Source organism: Urocampus carinirostris, chromosome 10, assembly GCF_059441175.1.
Source record: "Urocampus carinirostris isolate Australia breed hairy pipefish chromosome 10, RoL_Ucar_1.0, whole genome shotgun sequence".
NCBI lineage: Eukaryota > Metazoa > Chordata > Actinopteri > Syngnathiformes > Syngnathidae > Urocampus > Urocampus carinirostris.
The window spans coordinates 11,983,602-12,002,137 of NC_142358.1; the positions used below are offsets into that span (position 1 = coordinate 11,983,602).

General features: G+C 39.9%; 1 protein-coding gene across 1 annotated transcript in view; it reads left to right on the forward strand.

Moving 5' to 3' along the window:
- The first annotated feature begins 1,207 nt into the window (after positions 1-1,207).
- Positions 1,208-18,536, forward strand: part of sptbn4b (spectrin, beta, non-erythrocytic 4b) — an 80,419-nt gene continuing 63,090 nt past the window's right edge. The window contains exons 1-6 of the mRNA XM_088345114.1: positions 1,208-1,400; positions 4,663-4,822; positions 5,363-5,514; positions 8,496-8,669; positions 17,770-17,861; positions 17,927-18,007. Coding sequence (XP_088201240.1) covers positions 4,678-4,822; positions 5,363-5,514; positions 8,496-8,669; positions 17,770-17,861; positions 17,927-18,007 — 644 coding nt within the window. The 5' untranslated portion in view covers positions 1,208-1,400; positions 4,663-4,677. The remainder of the gene's footprint in view (positions 1,401-4,662; positions 4,823-5,362; positions 5,515-8,495; positions 8,670-17,769; positions 17,862-17,926; positions 18,008-18,536) is intronic.

Here is an 18,536-nt window from a genome sequence, read left to right on the forward strand (position 1 = left end):
CGTAGCGAGCGATGGCGGTGTCAGGGACGGAAAAACTGACCGGTAGCCGGGACTGGGAGAGCAAAAATGTGGTCGGGGTCAGAAACGGGTCGGAAGCCGGGACGGGAGAGCAGACGTGGTCGGGATCAAAAACGGTTCGTAAGTCGGGACCGGAGAGCAGACGTGGTCGGGATCAAACGGGTCGTAAGTCGGGTCGGGAGAGCGGACGTGGTCGGGATCAAAACGAGTCTTGGCCGGAGTCAAACGGGAACAAAAACGGGACAGGCGGGAGTCAGGGTGGAAAAAAGGCTTGCTTGGTAAAACCAGAGGTTCGCAGACAGACTGACAACAGGGGATTGACAGGACTGGGTTTAAGTAGGGACAGGGAGCTAATCAGAGCCCGCAGCAGTTGGCGCCAAATGAGCGGGCACAGGTGATTCACATCAGTAATCATGACAATAAAATAAGATACACATTGTTCAACACTGTTTTTTATGGATTATATGATTATATTCATTAAGTTGGTTTTGTTATTTGTTGTATTTCAAAATAAATAAAACCTCCACGTTGTTGTTTGAAATAAAAAATAAGATAAAAACGTAGTCATTTGAAATACTCTATCTATATATTTCTTTTTCTGTTACGACTGCATTCATATTCTCTTTTTATAAATACACTTGTAGCAAATAAAAAGAGTACATGCATTTTTTTTTCTTCTGCAGTGTTGGGTTTTGTTTTGTTTGGTTTCGTTTTGTCTTTCCAGAAAGAAAAACACTTATTAGGGGTAGACACTTAGAAGCTTTTGTTTTTTGGGGCACATGACTTTATGTTCTTGTATTGCACAGCTGTTTGGTTGCAAATAATTGTTTTTCTGTGCACAAATAAAAAAAACACAAAAACACATTTATTGAGATTGTTGTTATCCCATTTTACATTTAAAAGAATATTCTTATTATTGTATTATAATCTTTAAGAATACAATTAATTTCAAATACTCATTTTGATTTAGCCTTAAAAATGTGCAATTTAGAATGAAGATACTATTTAAATTATACGATTCCAATTCATTAAATTATATTACTCTGAAAAATATTGTTGAGGGCGCCCTCTAGCGTCAATTCTACAAACCCTCCTCGCCTCTGCCCCTCCCGTCTCCGCTGCTACTTCTATTTCCCGCATCTCCACGTCGAACGGGGAAGGAGGAGGTTTGTCAGGTGGTACCGTTGGTGGCGGGTGGAGAGAGAGGAGAGGAGAAGGTCCGTCCTATGGATATCATCATCATCCTCCTCCCCAGTAGCCGCAGCCAGGCCAGCAGCTCCCGGCCCGGCGCTTAATCGGCGGCCTCCTCGGCTCGGCTCTCGACCGTCTCGCCGGTGCTGAGCAAGCCGGCGAAAGGCTCTCGATCGCCGGGAGACACAAAGGTCCGTCCTCGCTCACGGGGAGAAGGTAAAACGCGGTGCAGAGCTGGAGATGATGCTTGGGTGGATAAGGGACCGGTGGGTGTGAGAGTCAACATCCGGTCATGCGTCAGGATGCGGGGGTACCTTACCGCAGTGGTTCGGCCGTGCAGGGTGCACATGTGACGGATGGTGCACGCCTGACGAGTGTTGACGGTGCACGTCAGAGGGCGCCTGAAAGTGAGAGCATCCTTGGCCGTGGAGCAGTATAGCAGAAACAGGCCTGACATAGCGGCATCAGCAACCTGCATGCACACACTGGCTCCACTGCTCCTTATTTGGTACTTTTTGTGACATTGGATGATCAGTGGCATACTGTAGTGCCAAGTGTTTCCATTGCATCTGCAATGTCCTGGTTTTATCTGGTGTAGTCCTATACCCCATTTGTACTTCAATATGGTTTGGTGACTTCATTACAAAATGCATGCATGTTAAAAAAGACTTTCTTTAAAAGTGGGGTAAGTTGTTTGAAATGTCCTTAAAAAAGTTTAAAGTAGGATAATTCCTCTATTAAGTGTTAACAATGCCCAACTGAGTCCAACAAGCCTTTACGCTTTATTTTTCGTTCAGCCTGTCTGCTTTAATCTTACTTTTAGTGGAGCTGTTCGGGCCGGACACGATAAGAAGGAGAAATGGAAGGTAAGGGTAGTGCTGGAGAGTAACTTCAAGCTCGACTCCAAGGACACCCATGGTTTCCATTTGTTAGTGTAGCATGAAAAGTGTGAAAAGTAATAAGAGGCCTTCTTCAAGTGCAGTTCAAACCGCCAGAAAGATGAACAAAAAGGAATATTAAAGCAGAAGTTTTTTTTTTGAAATTTATTTATCTTGTACTGTATGTTATATTCAGTCGTATTGTTCCAAACGAATTACAACTGTTACCAAGGACTAGCCTGTCGCTAGTGGGTCTTGTATGTCTTATGTTTGAAGCTAACAGCTAATAGTTACATCTAAATGTATACATTGTCATTTGATGTGGAAGACGAGGAGGCTCTTAGATGTTGGTTGGGAGTAAATGTCATCTGGATTTTGTGTTTTGATGAGAAGGTGACAACTTGTATGAGGACTCTGGTCAAAAATAGTGGGGACAGGTCTCCAACGGATAATGTGATTGATTGACACTGGCGTCTCTTGCACTTTTTCTTACACAAAATGGCCGTTTGTCTGGAAAAGCATCATGTGGCTCACAGTCCATGTTAACCTTAACCTTTAAGCCGAATTCCCCTAGCCCTATGCCCAACCCCAAATCTAACCCTGACCCTTTAACCCTAACCCTCTAACACAAACCCTCTAATCCTAACCCACGTACCCGAACCTCTAGGCCCTAACACCCAAATTTAGATGGTTAGTTTGATAGTTAGAGTTAGATTCTGACCCTAACTTCCCAACCATTATCCTCTTAAATTACCCCCCTAATCCTAATCATAATCCTAACTCATAACCCTCTAACCCTTAACCCAACCCTCTAATTGTAACAACTTAATCCTAACCTTAATTTACAACCCAAACCCGCTACCCCTAACACCTGAACCCCATGCCTGGGCACTAACACCCTAACCATGACCCTTTAACTCTAACCCTCCAACTCCCTAACCCTAACCTTAATTTGCAACCCTAACTTTCTAACCCAAATTTCCTAATCTTAACCCTCTAAACCAGGGGTGTCAAACTTATTTTTACTCGGAGAAAGAGAGAGAAAGAAAAAAGGAGAAAGAGAAAATGTGAGAAACAAAAGAGATCAAAAGAGAAATAGTGTGAGAGGGGGAAAGATAGAGAAATAAAGAAATTCAAAGAGAAATAGAAAGAAAGAGAGGAGAGAAAAGAGGAGAGAAAGAGAGAAAGGGAAAACAAGAGAGACAAGAGAAAGAGAGAAAAGAGAGAGAAAAGGAAAAAAATGAAGAGAGAGCAAAAGAAGGTAAAAAGACACAGAGAGAAAGAGACCAAGAGTGACAAATAAAGAGAAAAAGAGAGACAGGAGTGAAGGAGAGAGAGAGATAGAGATAGAGAGTAAGAGAAAAGGGGAAGAAGAGCTAGAGAGAGAGAGCGAGAGAGAGAGAGAAATAAATACAACTATGGCGTCTTTGTGAGAGGCACCCGTCTTTGGCAATATCAAGTGGACATATTTCAACCTGCAGCTCGTTTTTCTCTTGCGCTTCCCTTAGCGTTATCTCGCGGGCTGGATTCAATCCCTTAGCGGGCCTGATCCGGCCCGCGGGCCACCTGTTTGACACCCCTGCTCTAAACTGAACACCTTAACCCCAACCCTGACCTATTAACTCCAACCCTAACCCTCCAACTCCCTAATTCCAATTTAACTTCCAACCCTAACCCTCTACCCCAAACATCCTAATCCCATGCCTAGGCACTAAGACCCTAACCATGACCCTTTAACTCTAACTCTCCAACCCTCTAACCCTAACCTTAATTTACAACCCTAACTTTCTAACCCAAATTTTCTAATCCTAACCTTATAAACCGAATACCTTAATCCCAACAACCAGGCTCTAACACCCAGACCCTGACCTATTGACTCTAACCCTAACTCTCCAACCCCCTTCTTGTGTAAATATTGTGTAAATTATAACCTTTATCTTCTTTGTTCCTTTATATTTGTTTTCTTTTATCCTCACGGTTAAATGTGAAACTGGAGTGCCACGTCCAATTTCGTTGTCACAATATGTTCAATCCATCTTGTTACAATGACAATAAAGGTCTATTCTATTCTATTCTATTCTATTCTATTCTATTCTATTCTATTTTAATTCCAATTTTACCTTCCAACCCTAACTCTCTAACCCATATTTCCAAATCCTAACCCTTTCAAACAAACAACTTAATCCCAAACTCTAGGCCCTAACACTTTAACCCAGACCCTAATCTTAACTCCTAACTATCTAACCCTAAAACCTAATCCTAACCCTCTAACCCCAACCCTCTAATCCTAATCCACCAATTTTACCCCCGTAATCCCAACCGCTAAACCCTAACATCCTAACCCTCTAACTGTAACCCTCCAGCTTTTGACCCGGACCCCCCTAACTTTAACCTTAAACACTAGGCCCGAACACCCTAACCCTGACCCTTTAATTTTAACCGTCCAACCCGAAACTTCTATTCCGAACCCCCTAATCAGAACTTTAACTAATGACCGAGGTTACTCGAAGAGTACAAATATCTCATTTTATATCCTGCAGCTATTAAGTATTTCGTGTGTCTGTGTACATTGTAGGGCGTCGGGAGCGCCATGGCGAATGCCTCGCCGGACCTGGACAACGCCGACGCCCAACGACAGCTCAACAACAACAACCGTCCTGTCAGCTCGGCATTTTGGGAAACTGAATGTACTAGTGCCAAGTTGTTTGAGTGCTCCCGCATAAAAGCCCTTGCAGGTATATCAAAACATTTCTACCAGGTCAACTCATAAAGCTAATGGCAGTAAATTATTTTGGTTAATAATGAAAACAATAGATCATGAAGTCGGGCGGCACGGAGGTTGAGTGGAGATCGAATCCTTCTGTCCTGAGTTTGCATGTTCTCCCGTGCTTGTGTGGGTTTCCTCCGGGCACTCCGGTTTCCTCCCACATTCCAAAAACATGCAGGTCAATTGGCTGTCCCTATGTGTGAATGAGCGAGTGAGTTGTCTGTCCCTGTGTGCCCTGCGACTGGCTGGCAACCAGTTCAGGGTGTCCCCTGCCCACTGCCTGAAAATAGCTTGGATGGGCTCCAGCACCCCCGCAACCCTACTGAGGATAAGCGGTGCAGATAATGCTGTCTGTAACCATCACTGGCAGTAAAAAGCCTAATGCCAATGACGTCTATAAACGACAACGAGAGTAAACCAGTTCAGAGTGATGAATCACCAGGCTTTATGCAGCAATGTACACTTGCCAACACTGAGCACTACCTTTTTTCTTTTTTGTGTTGTGTAGAGGAGCGAGATGCCGTCCAGAAAAAAACGTTCACCAAATGGGTTAATTCCCACCTGGCCCGAGTGTCCTGCCGCATCTCGGACCTCTACAACGATCTGCGCGATGGCTACATGCTCACCCGGCTGCTTGAAGTCCTCAGCGGAGAGCTGCTGGTAAGTACACAAGACTTCACGATGCTAACGCATGCTAATATTTTACAAGCTAGGAACTCGTCCTTTTTAACCTCAAGCACGGCGTTTGTGCCAGACTCCTTCAGCGTTCACCTCATAAGTGTTTGCAAAATTCTAAAATACTGTAGTCTATAGTTAGATGGTTGGCTCCCTTAACCACTCGGGTCATAGGGGCACCATTTCCTGTGGTGTGTCTAGGGCAATAGCAACCTGTGCTAACTAGCCCTTATTTCAAAAGAAAATGATGCAAGCATCAGCTTGTCGGTTAAAAGTGAGGGTGTTAAGTCAAAAACCTGTGTGGATCCATTATAGGAAAGTTTAAAAGGCCAAAGCACAATGAGATACTGTACTGTATATTCACAGTTATCAGAATCAAAATCACCTTTATTATCATTGTTTTACTACAACAGAATTTGAGTTGCACTCCAGTTGCCGAAATATACAAATATAAAAGCTAATAAATAGAGAAATATAAAATATTCACCTCTAATATAAAGTATATAAATATAGAATAAAAAATGATACACAACCTTGATATTCCACTAAAAACTGTGTTCCACTTTATATGCTTTTGGTTTAGTCTGTCAATAAGCTTTGGGGAAGAAACTATCTCTCAATTTGTTCGTACGGGCCTTGTGGAATCTCAACTGTTGGTAACAGTTCAAAAAGCAGTTTGCTAGGGTTTAATGAGTGGTTCAGGGTGCGTTTAGCTCTGCTTCGATAGCAAGAGCTGGCAATGTCCTCTAGGCTGGGCAGGGGGTAGTTGGTGATCTTTTTGGCTGTGTTTATAATCCTCTTTAGGGCTTTTCTCTGCTTTTCTCTATCCGCTGCAGAGCAACCTGCATATCACAATGTGATACAGCACGTACGCTAACCTACTGTTAGCATACTATCAGTAGAGTTTGCTAACTTGAAGGGCAATAGCACAAAAACCTTACCCATATAAAGCAAGGTAGCTGATTAAAAAGCGTTATAGCTGACTTATAAAAGTTATACAGTAACTTCAAGTCAAATGTTAACTTTTGGTCTTTGTTTGCTAACTATTTCTCAGATAGATACATGTATTAATATTTCTCACTTACCGAATGGGCAAAAAAAGTATCAAAGGGATAGGGGTGTATTTTTTTATCACTAGATGTTGCTTTATGGTTTAGTGCACCGGAAACGAGTGCTAAAAACCAAAAAGAAAGGATGGAGACTCAAAGTGATCAAAACTCACCATTTAACTTCTCATTTTTTTACCCAGCCTTTTTGAGATTTTTAGGTATCTGTAGCAGCAAGACGGCTGACAATTATGTCAGCTACCTTAAACCCCAATGTGTAATATTTGGAAGGGCCAGTGATACACACCACCCCGTGGAGGCAGGATGCCAGACAAACATGGCGCTGATCTAATCATTGATTCCACTGTAAAAAACAAATACACATTTCTCAACCCATGATATTTTATAAAAAAAATTACATTGGTATGATAGTTCATGTATTTTTGCCTAGTATTCAAATCAATGAAAGTTTTTTTTCTACCACTAAGAGGCACTAAATATTATACACTGCCTCTTTAAGGTGAGGCTCATGTTTTCTAAAATAAATGTTAATTTCTTGACCTATGAGTGTATTAAAAATGCATGTTTATGCTTGTTTTTTGAATATTATTTAAATCAAAGTGTTTTTTTTAATGCATTAATTTCTTTTATACCAGGAAGGCGCGAAACATTACACAATGTCATAAACAAAAAAAAGTTGGGTAAAAAATTCTTGGTCTTTTATGTGTTCTACTTTTTGGTTATTCTGTAGTGCAGTGGTTTGCCCATTTTGCTAGCAACCGAAAGGTCCCTAGTTCAAGACCAGGTGGAAAAAATATATGCTGGCCTGGAGAGGGATGGGCGCCACTATGCTGTACTTGCCCAAGAATCACCACAGGAAATGGGTACCCTGCAACCCTAGTGGTTAAATTCCAAACCTAGGAGAAACTGAGTATTAATACAACATAACTCATTTTCAGCATTACTTTTGTGCCCAAAAGTTTTTTACTTAGTTTTTAAAGTAGCTGTAATTAAAATCTATTTTTTGGGGGTTGTTTTGTACATTATAAGTGAATTTCTCTGTGGTTATTTTGAATAAAAATACTATTGTTTAAAGAATATTTCTCATGGAATATCGCATCTGAATAGAATTAGGGTAAAAGATCATTGGCGCTTAATCGGCGGCCTCCTCGGCTCGGCTTTCGTATTTGTATATTGTATTCTTTTTGCTTTATTATTGTATTGTTCTCAGCTCAGGGATGCTGCTGGAAATGTGAATTTCCCTGTGGGGATGAAATTGTATCTATCTATCTATCTATCTATCTATCTATCTATCTATCTATCTATCTATCTATCTATCTATCTATCTATCTATCTATCTATCTATCTATCTATCTATCTATCTATCTATCTATCTATCTATCTATCTATCTATCTATCTATCTATCTATCTATCTATCTATCTATCTATCTATCTATCTATCTATCTATCTATCTATCTATCTATCTATCTATCTATCTATCTATCTATCTATCTATCTATCTATCTATCTATCTATCTATCTATCTATCTATCTATCTATCTATCTATCTATCTATCTATCTATCTATCTATCTATCTATCTATCTATCTATCTATCTAAATGTCAACACAAGTCAACCAGGGCTCATCAGCTTTATGATATACTTTTCTTTTATTGGCTGTCAGATTACAGTTAAAAATATCCAGCAATAAACTTGAAAAGGCCAAAACATCAGAGATTTCTATCGACATAGAAAATTTACTCAGATGTGACAAATAATGTCACTTCCCCCCAAAAAACACAGCTGATTCTGACAAAAATCCACAAATGTAGCCGGCATTTGTCAGATTGCTATTTAAACAATGACAAGCTACTTATTTGCAAAAGTCAGCAATTTGATTTTTTTGTGTCCCTGCAGCCGAGGCCGACGCGAGGCCGCATGCGCATCCACAGTCTGGAGAACGTGGACAAAGCCCTGCAGTTCCTTAAGGAGCAGAGAGTCCACCTGGAGAATGTGGGCTCGCATGATATCGTGGATGGGAACCACCGCCTTACACTCGGTCTCATCTGGACCATCATCCTTCGCTTTCAGGTACTGTAAAAAATAACACACTTGACTGTTCTAGTATTCTTCAAAAGTTAGATTACTAAATGACAGCTCGAGTTAGTAATGGATGAAAATACGTTTAATAGACCTTAGAAAGATGACATGGTTTCATCCGAAAGTCATCTTTACTTGGTTGAATTGTGAAAGTTGGATAAAATGTCCCACCGCATTCAATGAAATAAACACAACAATGACCACATTTGGACCAGATTGGATTGGCTACACAGATGTCTATTTTTGGACTCAAAATGTTTTATGTTGGATTGAAAAGCACAGTGTTATATATCATCTCCAACTCCACTCTGTCTGAAAAGCCTAATGGGATCAGGCTATGCTAACTAAGCTAACCATAAGTTACAAAAGTCTGGAAATGGAAAAATAATTATAATGTAAAAGAAAACAATAAAGTGTTAAAGAGTAGAATATGCTATCATATGGACGACAATAGTGCCTACATGCTAAAATGCTAGGATGTTAAGACATAGCAACCTGTGACAAATAAAATTAACCATTCATAATATGCTTGTATAACTTGTATGGACCAATCAATCATTCTGTAAATATCTCATAATATTGTGGTGCTCTAAAAGCCTACTCTGCTGGCATGCTTAGGACTGATACGTTGAAGGGACATTGTTAAATCTTTGACCACTAGATGTCGCTGTATAATGCAACCGAAAATTACTGCTACAACACACAAGGAAGAACACAAACTACGGAGGCTCAAAGTTTTTATTCTCGTTTTTTTTGCTCATCCTTTCACACGGATTTTGTTTTTTTGGGGGTACCTGTAGCAACGAGATGGTGGACAATCATGTCTCATATTATGTGGTCTCATGTTATTTAAAAATAATACAGATTTTTTTGACCTGAGAGTATTTAAAAAAATACAAGTTCATGGGATAGTTAATATATTCTTGCTTATAATTCAAAATCAAAAATCTAATTTTTTTTTTTCCACCGCAAGGAAGCGTTAAAAAATACACAATGTCCCTTTCACAACTAAAGGCTGGTATACTAACACCTAATATGCTGGCATTTAGTGTAGTTGCTAAATGGAATGCCAAATTACTGTTTTAGCATGTTATTCGAAAAATAGATCGAACAAGCATGCATTTTGTGTGTGTCTTCCAAAAAGCAGCTGGTTTGGTTGTGCAGCTTTGGCCCTTTAAGCATCGAATCTACAATTATTGAAACCCTGGTTTTGCTTTAATTTACATTTGAGCTTTGATTTACTGTCACTGCTCTTGCAGAGGCTTTAGTTGTAACCCCCCAACCTCCAGGAAAAGCGCAGATGTACTGATGTACCATCCCCTCACCCCAGTGTTATAATAGTGACTGGCCATGTGTCGCCCCCAGGCTGAGCTGCATTTAGAGGGACAGAATTGCCCCGAAAACCACCAAAATAAATGCAATGAGCTAGGCCTGCAGCCACCCAATCAGCCACTTGGTATTTTGTGAATGTCAATCACAGCTGTAGGCGTCTTTCTTTGCAGGCATCACACAATAGAAAGGGTGGACATACATAGAGTGGTCCCAAGCTTCACTCTTTATTATACATCAGTGGCACATAACAATAAAATGCTTATATGGCACCATCCGGACGCTAGTGGGGCCTCCCGGGTCTCGGGGGGTTTCCCTATTGTCATGTAAGGTTATGGACTGTCTTTATTTTATTACCTAATTTTTCAAATGATCACGTTACGTACAAATTTACATATGTGGAAGCTTTTTTGTCTGTTTCTAAAAAAACTTGACTAGAAATGCTCCGGATTCAGTGATTAGGAAACATTCAATCAATATAAACTGGAAAATAACATGAAGGACATGATATACAAAAGAATATATGCAAGTGAACATAAAGAACTGTTCAGATCGATCATGATAAAAAATAATACTAATAATGATGTGTCAGGAACCAGGAACGGAGACGGGAACCCAATTGCGTTAGTTTCTTAGTTTTATTTGAAAAGAGACGTAAGCTGGCACCCACGATCCAGTGATCGTAGGTTGTGGGGAGCAGGTCGCTCGTGACGCGGAAGCGGCACTTCTCTGGCGAGCGATAGCGGTGTCGAAGAGGGAAAAGCAGGTCGGGTTACCCGGGCGCAGGAGCAGAGACGTGATCAAACGGAAACAGGTCGAAGCCGGGAAACGTACAGGAGTCAAAAACAGGGAGTCAGGTTCGGAAGGCTTGCCTTGGCGGGAGCTGAAGGTTCACAACAATCGGACGCCGGTAACAGGGAGTCGGGGGGTTTAAAAAGTGGCAAGGAGCCAATCAGCGACCAGGGCTGTTGGCGCCACCGGGGCAGCCGCAGGTGCCCCGAATCAGTAATCATGACATGATGTAGTAAATACAAAGAAATAGAATGACTCTCTTTTCAAATAACACCCTATGTACTAATGTATGTATGGAGAAAATGTATTGGCATTTAGTTATGTCTGTTTTTAAAAGTGTGACTAGAAATATTACTGTTTCAGTGATAAATTAAGATTTAACGATAAATTAAAAAAAACATTCAATATACAATGAAATATGTATAAGTGAACATAAATAACTGTTTTGAATTTTTCATTTAAAAAACAACTGCAAATAATGCGCAAAGCATAAAAAGTGTACAGTACCTCATTTTTCAAATGAAAAAAACTATACACTATTGTACGTATGTTGAAGTGATTATTTGTCTTTTAGTTACATGTGTTTTCCAAATTTGACTAGGAATAGTCCTGATTTAGTGATCGGGAAAGAGGCAATGAATATATATTTGCAAGTGAAGATAGAAAACTCCCAAGATTTACAAGAGTAAAAATGTTGCAAATAATTCATTAATTATTAAAAAAAAAAAAAAGTTTAGTCTAATGTGCACAGAGATGACTAAATTTTGTACATACATATATGTAAGTAGTCATATTCAATGCCGGAGTGGATAATCAGGAAGAACGTTATGCTCATGACAAGGTAGATGTTGAGCTGCCTAAGTGAGAAAAATAATTTAAACATGTATCTGTCACTTGCACTATCCAACCTTACTCGTGCAATTTCTTGTCAAATATTTGGCCATATTCAGCGCAACAGATAATGTGAGTTTTACCATATGGGGAAGTTCCCGCCTCCCAAATTTTAAGTTGGTTTGGCCCACCACCAATCTTCATTTCTGTAGCGGTAAAATGAACACAGAACAGCGCGAATTACATGAGTCAGGTATGATGGAGGGCAGACTGAAAAAGAAAAACAAAAAATGAAGGACTGTTATCATTCATATCACTCATCTTGCACTTTTGCCTATCATCTGTCTGTCCACGTTTGTGTGTTGTGCTACATATTTTCAGAATTTAGCAGTTAAGTGCCTTTTAACGGGTAGCCCCTCTCACTCAAATAAGCTCTTAGTGTGGGGAATTCTGGCTCTTTTTTGAGAAACGGCGCTTTTTGCTCAGCTCACTAAGAACAGCTATCTCTTTCGTCTTTCAAAAGCCTCTTCAGGTTGTTCTTGTTGCCCTTATCCATATATTAAACATTGTTATGCAACATTATACACACAATTACTTTGTGTGTATGTGTGGGGGGATAAAGCTAAAAAATATTTAAAAAAAACAAAATGAAAAAAGAAACAGAACAGAAAAAAAAGAGAAAATAAAGGCAAATTGGGAAAAAAGAAGCACTAATAAAGGAAGGAAAGGTAAGTAAAAGGCTAGAGGAACCAAAGGATACAAGGAAAATGATAAAAGCGGATGACAAATTAAAAAAAAATTAAAATAAAAAGGGGAAAAATGCTCGAAAAAAAGAAGAAATTTGCAAGGGGAAAAAAGGAACAAAATATGAAGGGAAAAAAGTAGGTCTTCTCACAATATAACCTTCTCACAGATGCCTACCATGTTCCTGTGAATCCTTTTCTGTACTCAGGTTGCATGTGGGTAGAGCTTCTCTGCTTTAAAAATGTGTGAAAACTAGGCTAAGGAGCTCACTGTCTCACAAACCTTTGGAGACCTCCATGCTGATGTACACTGAAAAGAAAATCCTCATGTCTATAGACCAGGGGTCTCAGACTCAATTTACTAGGGGGGGCGACAGATCTAGGGTCGGAACGAGGTTGGGCCAAATGGGGTTTCCACAAAAAATCTGATAAAAACAATACACCGGATGTGTGGCCCCTTCAAAAGGTTTTTTCGTTCTCCTCATGATGAGATTTTTGAGATTGTCCTTGCCCCCATGTAGGTGTAAGATCGGGGTATGCTGTAATAGTAGTCTGTGCAGCCCTTTGAGACTTATTGGGGTTAAGGGCTAGACAAATATACACGACTTGACTTCTTCTCATATATTTCTTTTTTTTTAATTCCCTACAAACAATAAGGATCTACAAATAAAAATATTAAAAATGTATACAAAAATAAATCAGTCAATTAGTAATCAATTAACCCATAATATGCCAGAGATGCACTTGAAGGGTTAGTGTGTATTATTCAGTGCAATGTCAAAAAAGAATATTAATAAAAAATTAGCAACAATGCATGGATTATGAAATAAATGTGCATTTTTTAAACTACTCATAGGTCGAGAATGTTTTATTTTACATCACACTACCAAAACACCTCACCTAGAGGGATGTCTTCCATGTTGCTGCTAAAGGTACCCGAAAAAATTTAAAAAACCTGGTGAATGTCTGGGCAAAAAAAATAGAAAAATGGTGCTTTTTGTTCAGTTTGGGTCTTTGGAGTTTGTATTCTTACCTGTGATTTTCAGCACTTGTTTCTGGTTTCACTAGACAATACAGTTAAATCTAGTGGTCAAAAACAAAATTTCAAACGACTGATAATCTATATAGGCAGGGGCAATTTTAGGTTGAGAGCTTTGGGGAGCGCTGAGCACCCAGAGTGTCTTGCTAGTTAAAAACATTTTTTTCATTTTACTCAAAGTGATACAACATGTGAAATTCAATTATGATAGCATTTTGATTAAAATATTTTGCTGAAGGTTTTTTATTTTAACAGGCTGTTTTTATTCATTGAATGTTTGTCTCATCTCATCTCATCAGCTGCACCGCTTATCCTCAGTAGGGTCGCGGGGGTGCTGGAGCCCATCCCAGCAATCATCGGGCAGTGGGCAGGGGACACCCTGAACTGGTTGCCGGCCAATCGCAGGGCACACGGGGACAGACAACTCACTCGCTCAGTCACACCTAGGGACAATTTGGACCGGCCAATTCACCTGAAATGCATGTCTTTGGAATGTGGGAGGAAACCCACGCAAGCACGGGGAGAACATACAAACTCCGCACAGTTAGGTCGGGAGCTGGATCTGAACCCACGCAGGAGATTCCCACGACCTCAGAACTGTACCGCACACGCGCTAACCACTGCGCCGCCGTGCTGCCCAAATGAATGTTTGTCTAATGTTTTATTAACTGAATGTTCCTCTTTTGAAATTAAATTATGGCACTCTTGGGCTTCCATAATAACAAACTCTCACGGTACTACACCGGAGCCTCCACTATGACACTAGCCAAGCAAAAAAGGAGGGAGAGCGGAGCTAGGAATCAAATGGACTGAACCATTTCAAGGCAGTGGAGTACTTTATTTCCGACTTTGCGGTCTTCACATTTTTGTCTTATTTTACTTTTTTAAATATTAACGCTAGCATTTTTTAATTATATTTAAGCTTATCCTTTTCTTTATCAAGGAAAACAGAGTTTTAAAAATGCTATCATTTTTGGGGGTGTCAAGGCTTGAATTTGGGGGTGCTTAAGCACCCCCAAAGAGGGGCTGGTTTCTCTCATGTAACATTGCTAAATATGTTTTCATCTATATCAGAATCTTTATGTAATTTTCTTTTGAATTAAAATGGTCAAGTGTTTTCTGTTAACTTATCAACGCCTCTTTATTACTTAATTACTTAACTACCGACTGGGGTAGTGTGAGGAGGGTAACGAGGACAGCAGAGAAAATAATCGGGACTACACTTCCCTCCATTCAGGACATTGGCCAGAAGCGCTGCCTATCCCATGCTAAGAACATTATCGGGGACCCCTCTCACCCCCATCATGGACTGTTCACTCTGCTAGCCTCTGGGAAGAGGTACTGCAGTGTGCGGTGCAGGACCACCAGGTTCCGCAGTAGTCTAGTCCCCCTGGCCATTAGACTGTTAAATGGTCAATCTAACATATAGTTAACCTAAATCTAAAAAGCTGCTAATCTGACTTTTTGCACTACTGGCAGTTCTTTATAGCTTGCCACTCCTTGCACATTTGCTCTCTGCACTATTGTACTTACAGCGTTATTGTTACAGTGTTAATGTTACTGTTTACCTGACTTGTTAACCTGACTGCCCATTTTGCACATCTGGTTAGCTACTCCTCTTGCACTATCGGCACTATGGTAAAATACTATACGTAGCCATAATACAATACAACTTTTACTTATATCTGTACATTCAAGGAAACTGTGCGGGTCAGATGTATCGACATTTTGTTCTGTATACACGTGTACTAGAATGACAATAAAGTAGATCTGAATCTGAATCTGAATCTGAATAATTGTGTGAAAAATGAAATTGATGTAGCATAATTGTAATATAAATCCAACATCTTGTTAACTATGTTAATGTGGGTTAAACAATTCAAAAGTTTCTGTGACGTCATGGTCCCGTTCATTTGGCAACTCTACTAGATTTTGTCAATGAAAAGTGCTGAGGTTTTAGAGTTTTCCTTTGCCCTCATGTAGGTTTTAGATCAGGGGATGGTGTAATAATAGTTTGCAATAGTCTGTGGTCTGTGCAGCCCTTTGAGACTCCTTGTGATTAAGGGCTATACAAATAAACAAGACTTGACTTAACCTGACATATACCTGAATTTCTTCCTGATAAAAAATGCATCATAAGAACTTGCTGCTGTTCCATCCGTTTGAATTCCTACTCTATGGCTGGCTTTTGGTAGAAAACTGCCGAGCCGAAAAAGGGGCCCACTCCGGCCCTGGTTGTATACATTATAAAACATAATGTGCAGTATCGGACGTTGTGCAAAACGATTTACATATTGTACTGTACAAAACCATACAAAATAAAAATCCAGCTGCAGCAAAAATACATATTGTAATAACATGTATGAAACACAAAAATTATCAATACATCTAGATATTTATTGTACAGGGAGTGCAGAATTATTAGGCAAGTTGTATTTTTGAGGATGAATTTTATTATTGAACAACAAGCATGTTCTTAATGAACCCAAAAGTCTCATTAATATCAAAGCTGAATATTTTGGAAGTTGGAGTGGGGCTTTTTTAGTTTTAGCTATTTTAGGAGGATATCTGTGTGTGCAGGTGACTATTACTGTGCATAATTATTAGGCAACTTAACAAAAAACAAATATATACCCATTTCAATGATTTATTTTCATCAGGGAAACCAATATAACAGCTCAACATTCACAAATATACATTTCTGACATTCAAAAACAAAACAAAAACAAATCAGTGACCAATATAGCCACCTTTCTTTGCAAGGACACTCAAAAGCCTGCCATCCATGGATTCTGTCAGTGCTTTGATCTGTTCACGATCAACATTGCGTGCAGCAGCAACCACAGCCTCCCAGACACTGTTCAGAGAGGTGTACTGTTTTCCCTCCTTGTAAATCTCACATTTGATGAGGGACCACAGGTTCTCTATGGGGTTCAGATCAGGTGAACAAGGAGGCCATGTCATTAGTTTTTCTTCTTTTAGACCCTTTCTTGCCCGCCACGGTGTGGAGTACTTGGATGCGTGTGATGGAGCGTTGTCCTGCATGAAAATCATGTTTTTCTTGAAGGATGCGGACTTCTTCCTGTACCACTGCTTGAAGAAGGTGTCTTCCAGAAACTGGCAGTAGGACTGGGAGTTGAGCTTGAGTCCATCCTCAACCCGAAAAGGCCCCACAAGCTCATCTTTGATGATACCAGCCCATACCAGTACCCCACCTCCACCTTGCTGGCGTCTGAGGCGGACTGGAGCTCTCTGCCCTTTACCGATCCGGCCATGGGCCCATCCATCTGGCCCATCAAGACTCACTCTCATTTCATCAGTCCATAAAACCTTAGAAAAATCCGTCTTGAGATTTTTCTTGGCCCAGTCTTGACGTTTCAGCTTGTGTGTCTTGTTCAGTGGTGGTCGTTTTTCAGCCTTTCTTACCTTGGCCATGTCTCTGAGTATTGCACATCTTGTGCTTTTGGGCACTCCAGTGATGTTGCAGCTCTGAAATATGGCAAAACTGGTGGCAAGTGGCATCTTGGCAGCTGTACGCTTGACTTTTCTCAGTTCACGGGCAGTTATTTTGCGCCTTGGTTTTTCTACACGCTTCTTGCGACCCTGTTGATTATTTTGAATGTAACGCTTGATTGTTCGATGATCACGCTTCAGAAGCTTGGCAATTTTAAGAGTGCTGCATCCCTCTGCAAGATATCTCACTATTTTTGACTTTTCAGAGCCTGTCAAGTCCCTCTTCTGACCCATTTTGCCAAAGGAAAGGAAGTTGCCTAATAATTATGCACACCTGATATAGGGTGTTGATGTCATTAGACCACACCCCTTCTCATTACAGAGATGCACATCACCTGATATGCTTAATTGGTAGTAGGCTTTCGAGCCTATACAGCTTGGAGTAAGACAACATGCATAAAGAGGATGATGTGGTCAAAATACTCATTTGCCTAATAATTCTGCACTCCCTGTATAGTTTACCACAATTTTCTTGGAAGTTGTTGAGGTAGAGGAGAATTGGGGGAATTTTTTAATAGGGACAAATCCCTTGTTGCATGTCTTGTTTCTGACATTACGATGAAGAAAAAGAAGAGGTTGATATAAAAAGAAATGAATGAGGTGAAGGAAGTAACTGGAAAATATATTTACATAAACAAAAACTACATATTAGTACTATGGTGATAATATCAATTGTTTTGAAAGCCAACGTAACAAAAACGGAGTCCACGGGCCTTTCAGTCAAAACGTATTCTTAAGAAAAGGAGACGATGTAGTGGAAGCTATCTTTTTTTTCAATCAGGTTGTTAGTTTTCTGCTTAAGAAATAAAATCGTACGCTATATTGGGCATGTGTGCTTGCACAGATCCAGGTCATCAAGATCGCCACAGCAGACAACAGAGAGACACGCTCAGCAAAGGATGCTCTGCTGCTTTGGTGCCAGATGAAGACTGCCGGGTGAGGAGGGAAATCCAAATTTTACTTAAAGCTTTGCATTTATTTTGACGTGTTTTTCTTCTAAGGTACCCCGAAGTGAACATCCAGAACTTCACTAGCTGCTGGAGAGACGGCCTGGCTTTCAACGCACTCATTCACAGACACAGGTTGACATGCTGTTTTAAAATCAATTCACAATTTTTTACGTGTTCTTTTTCATTCAGTAGCAACACGTTTACAATGTTAACACTTAAAGTTCTATAATTGTACATTTTGTGTCGAGAAATGCAGTCGCTAAAATATTTGCCATTGTTTCCAGAGTGACATAATGATAGCATTTTTTAATTATTTTGATTTCTTTAATTATTTTAATGAATTCACTAAATTAAAGCACATGTTTTAATAAAGCATATATTTTGAATCAATAGATCTTAAATTACTTTTCAAAGGGACACTGTGAATTATTTAGCACCTCTAGAGGTAAAAAAGTACCTTTATCCATTTAAAAAAATATTGATTATATAAAAAATACATGAACTATAATATAAATGTACATGTCCTTACATACTCTTAAGTTGAGAAATTCAAATTTATTTTGTATAACATGAGCCCCACCTGATATAATTGTCCACCATTTTGCTGCTATGAGTACCCCATAGAACCAGAACGGATGGTAGACCCAAACCCATAGCATTT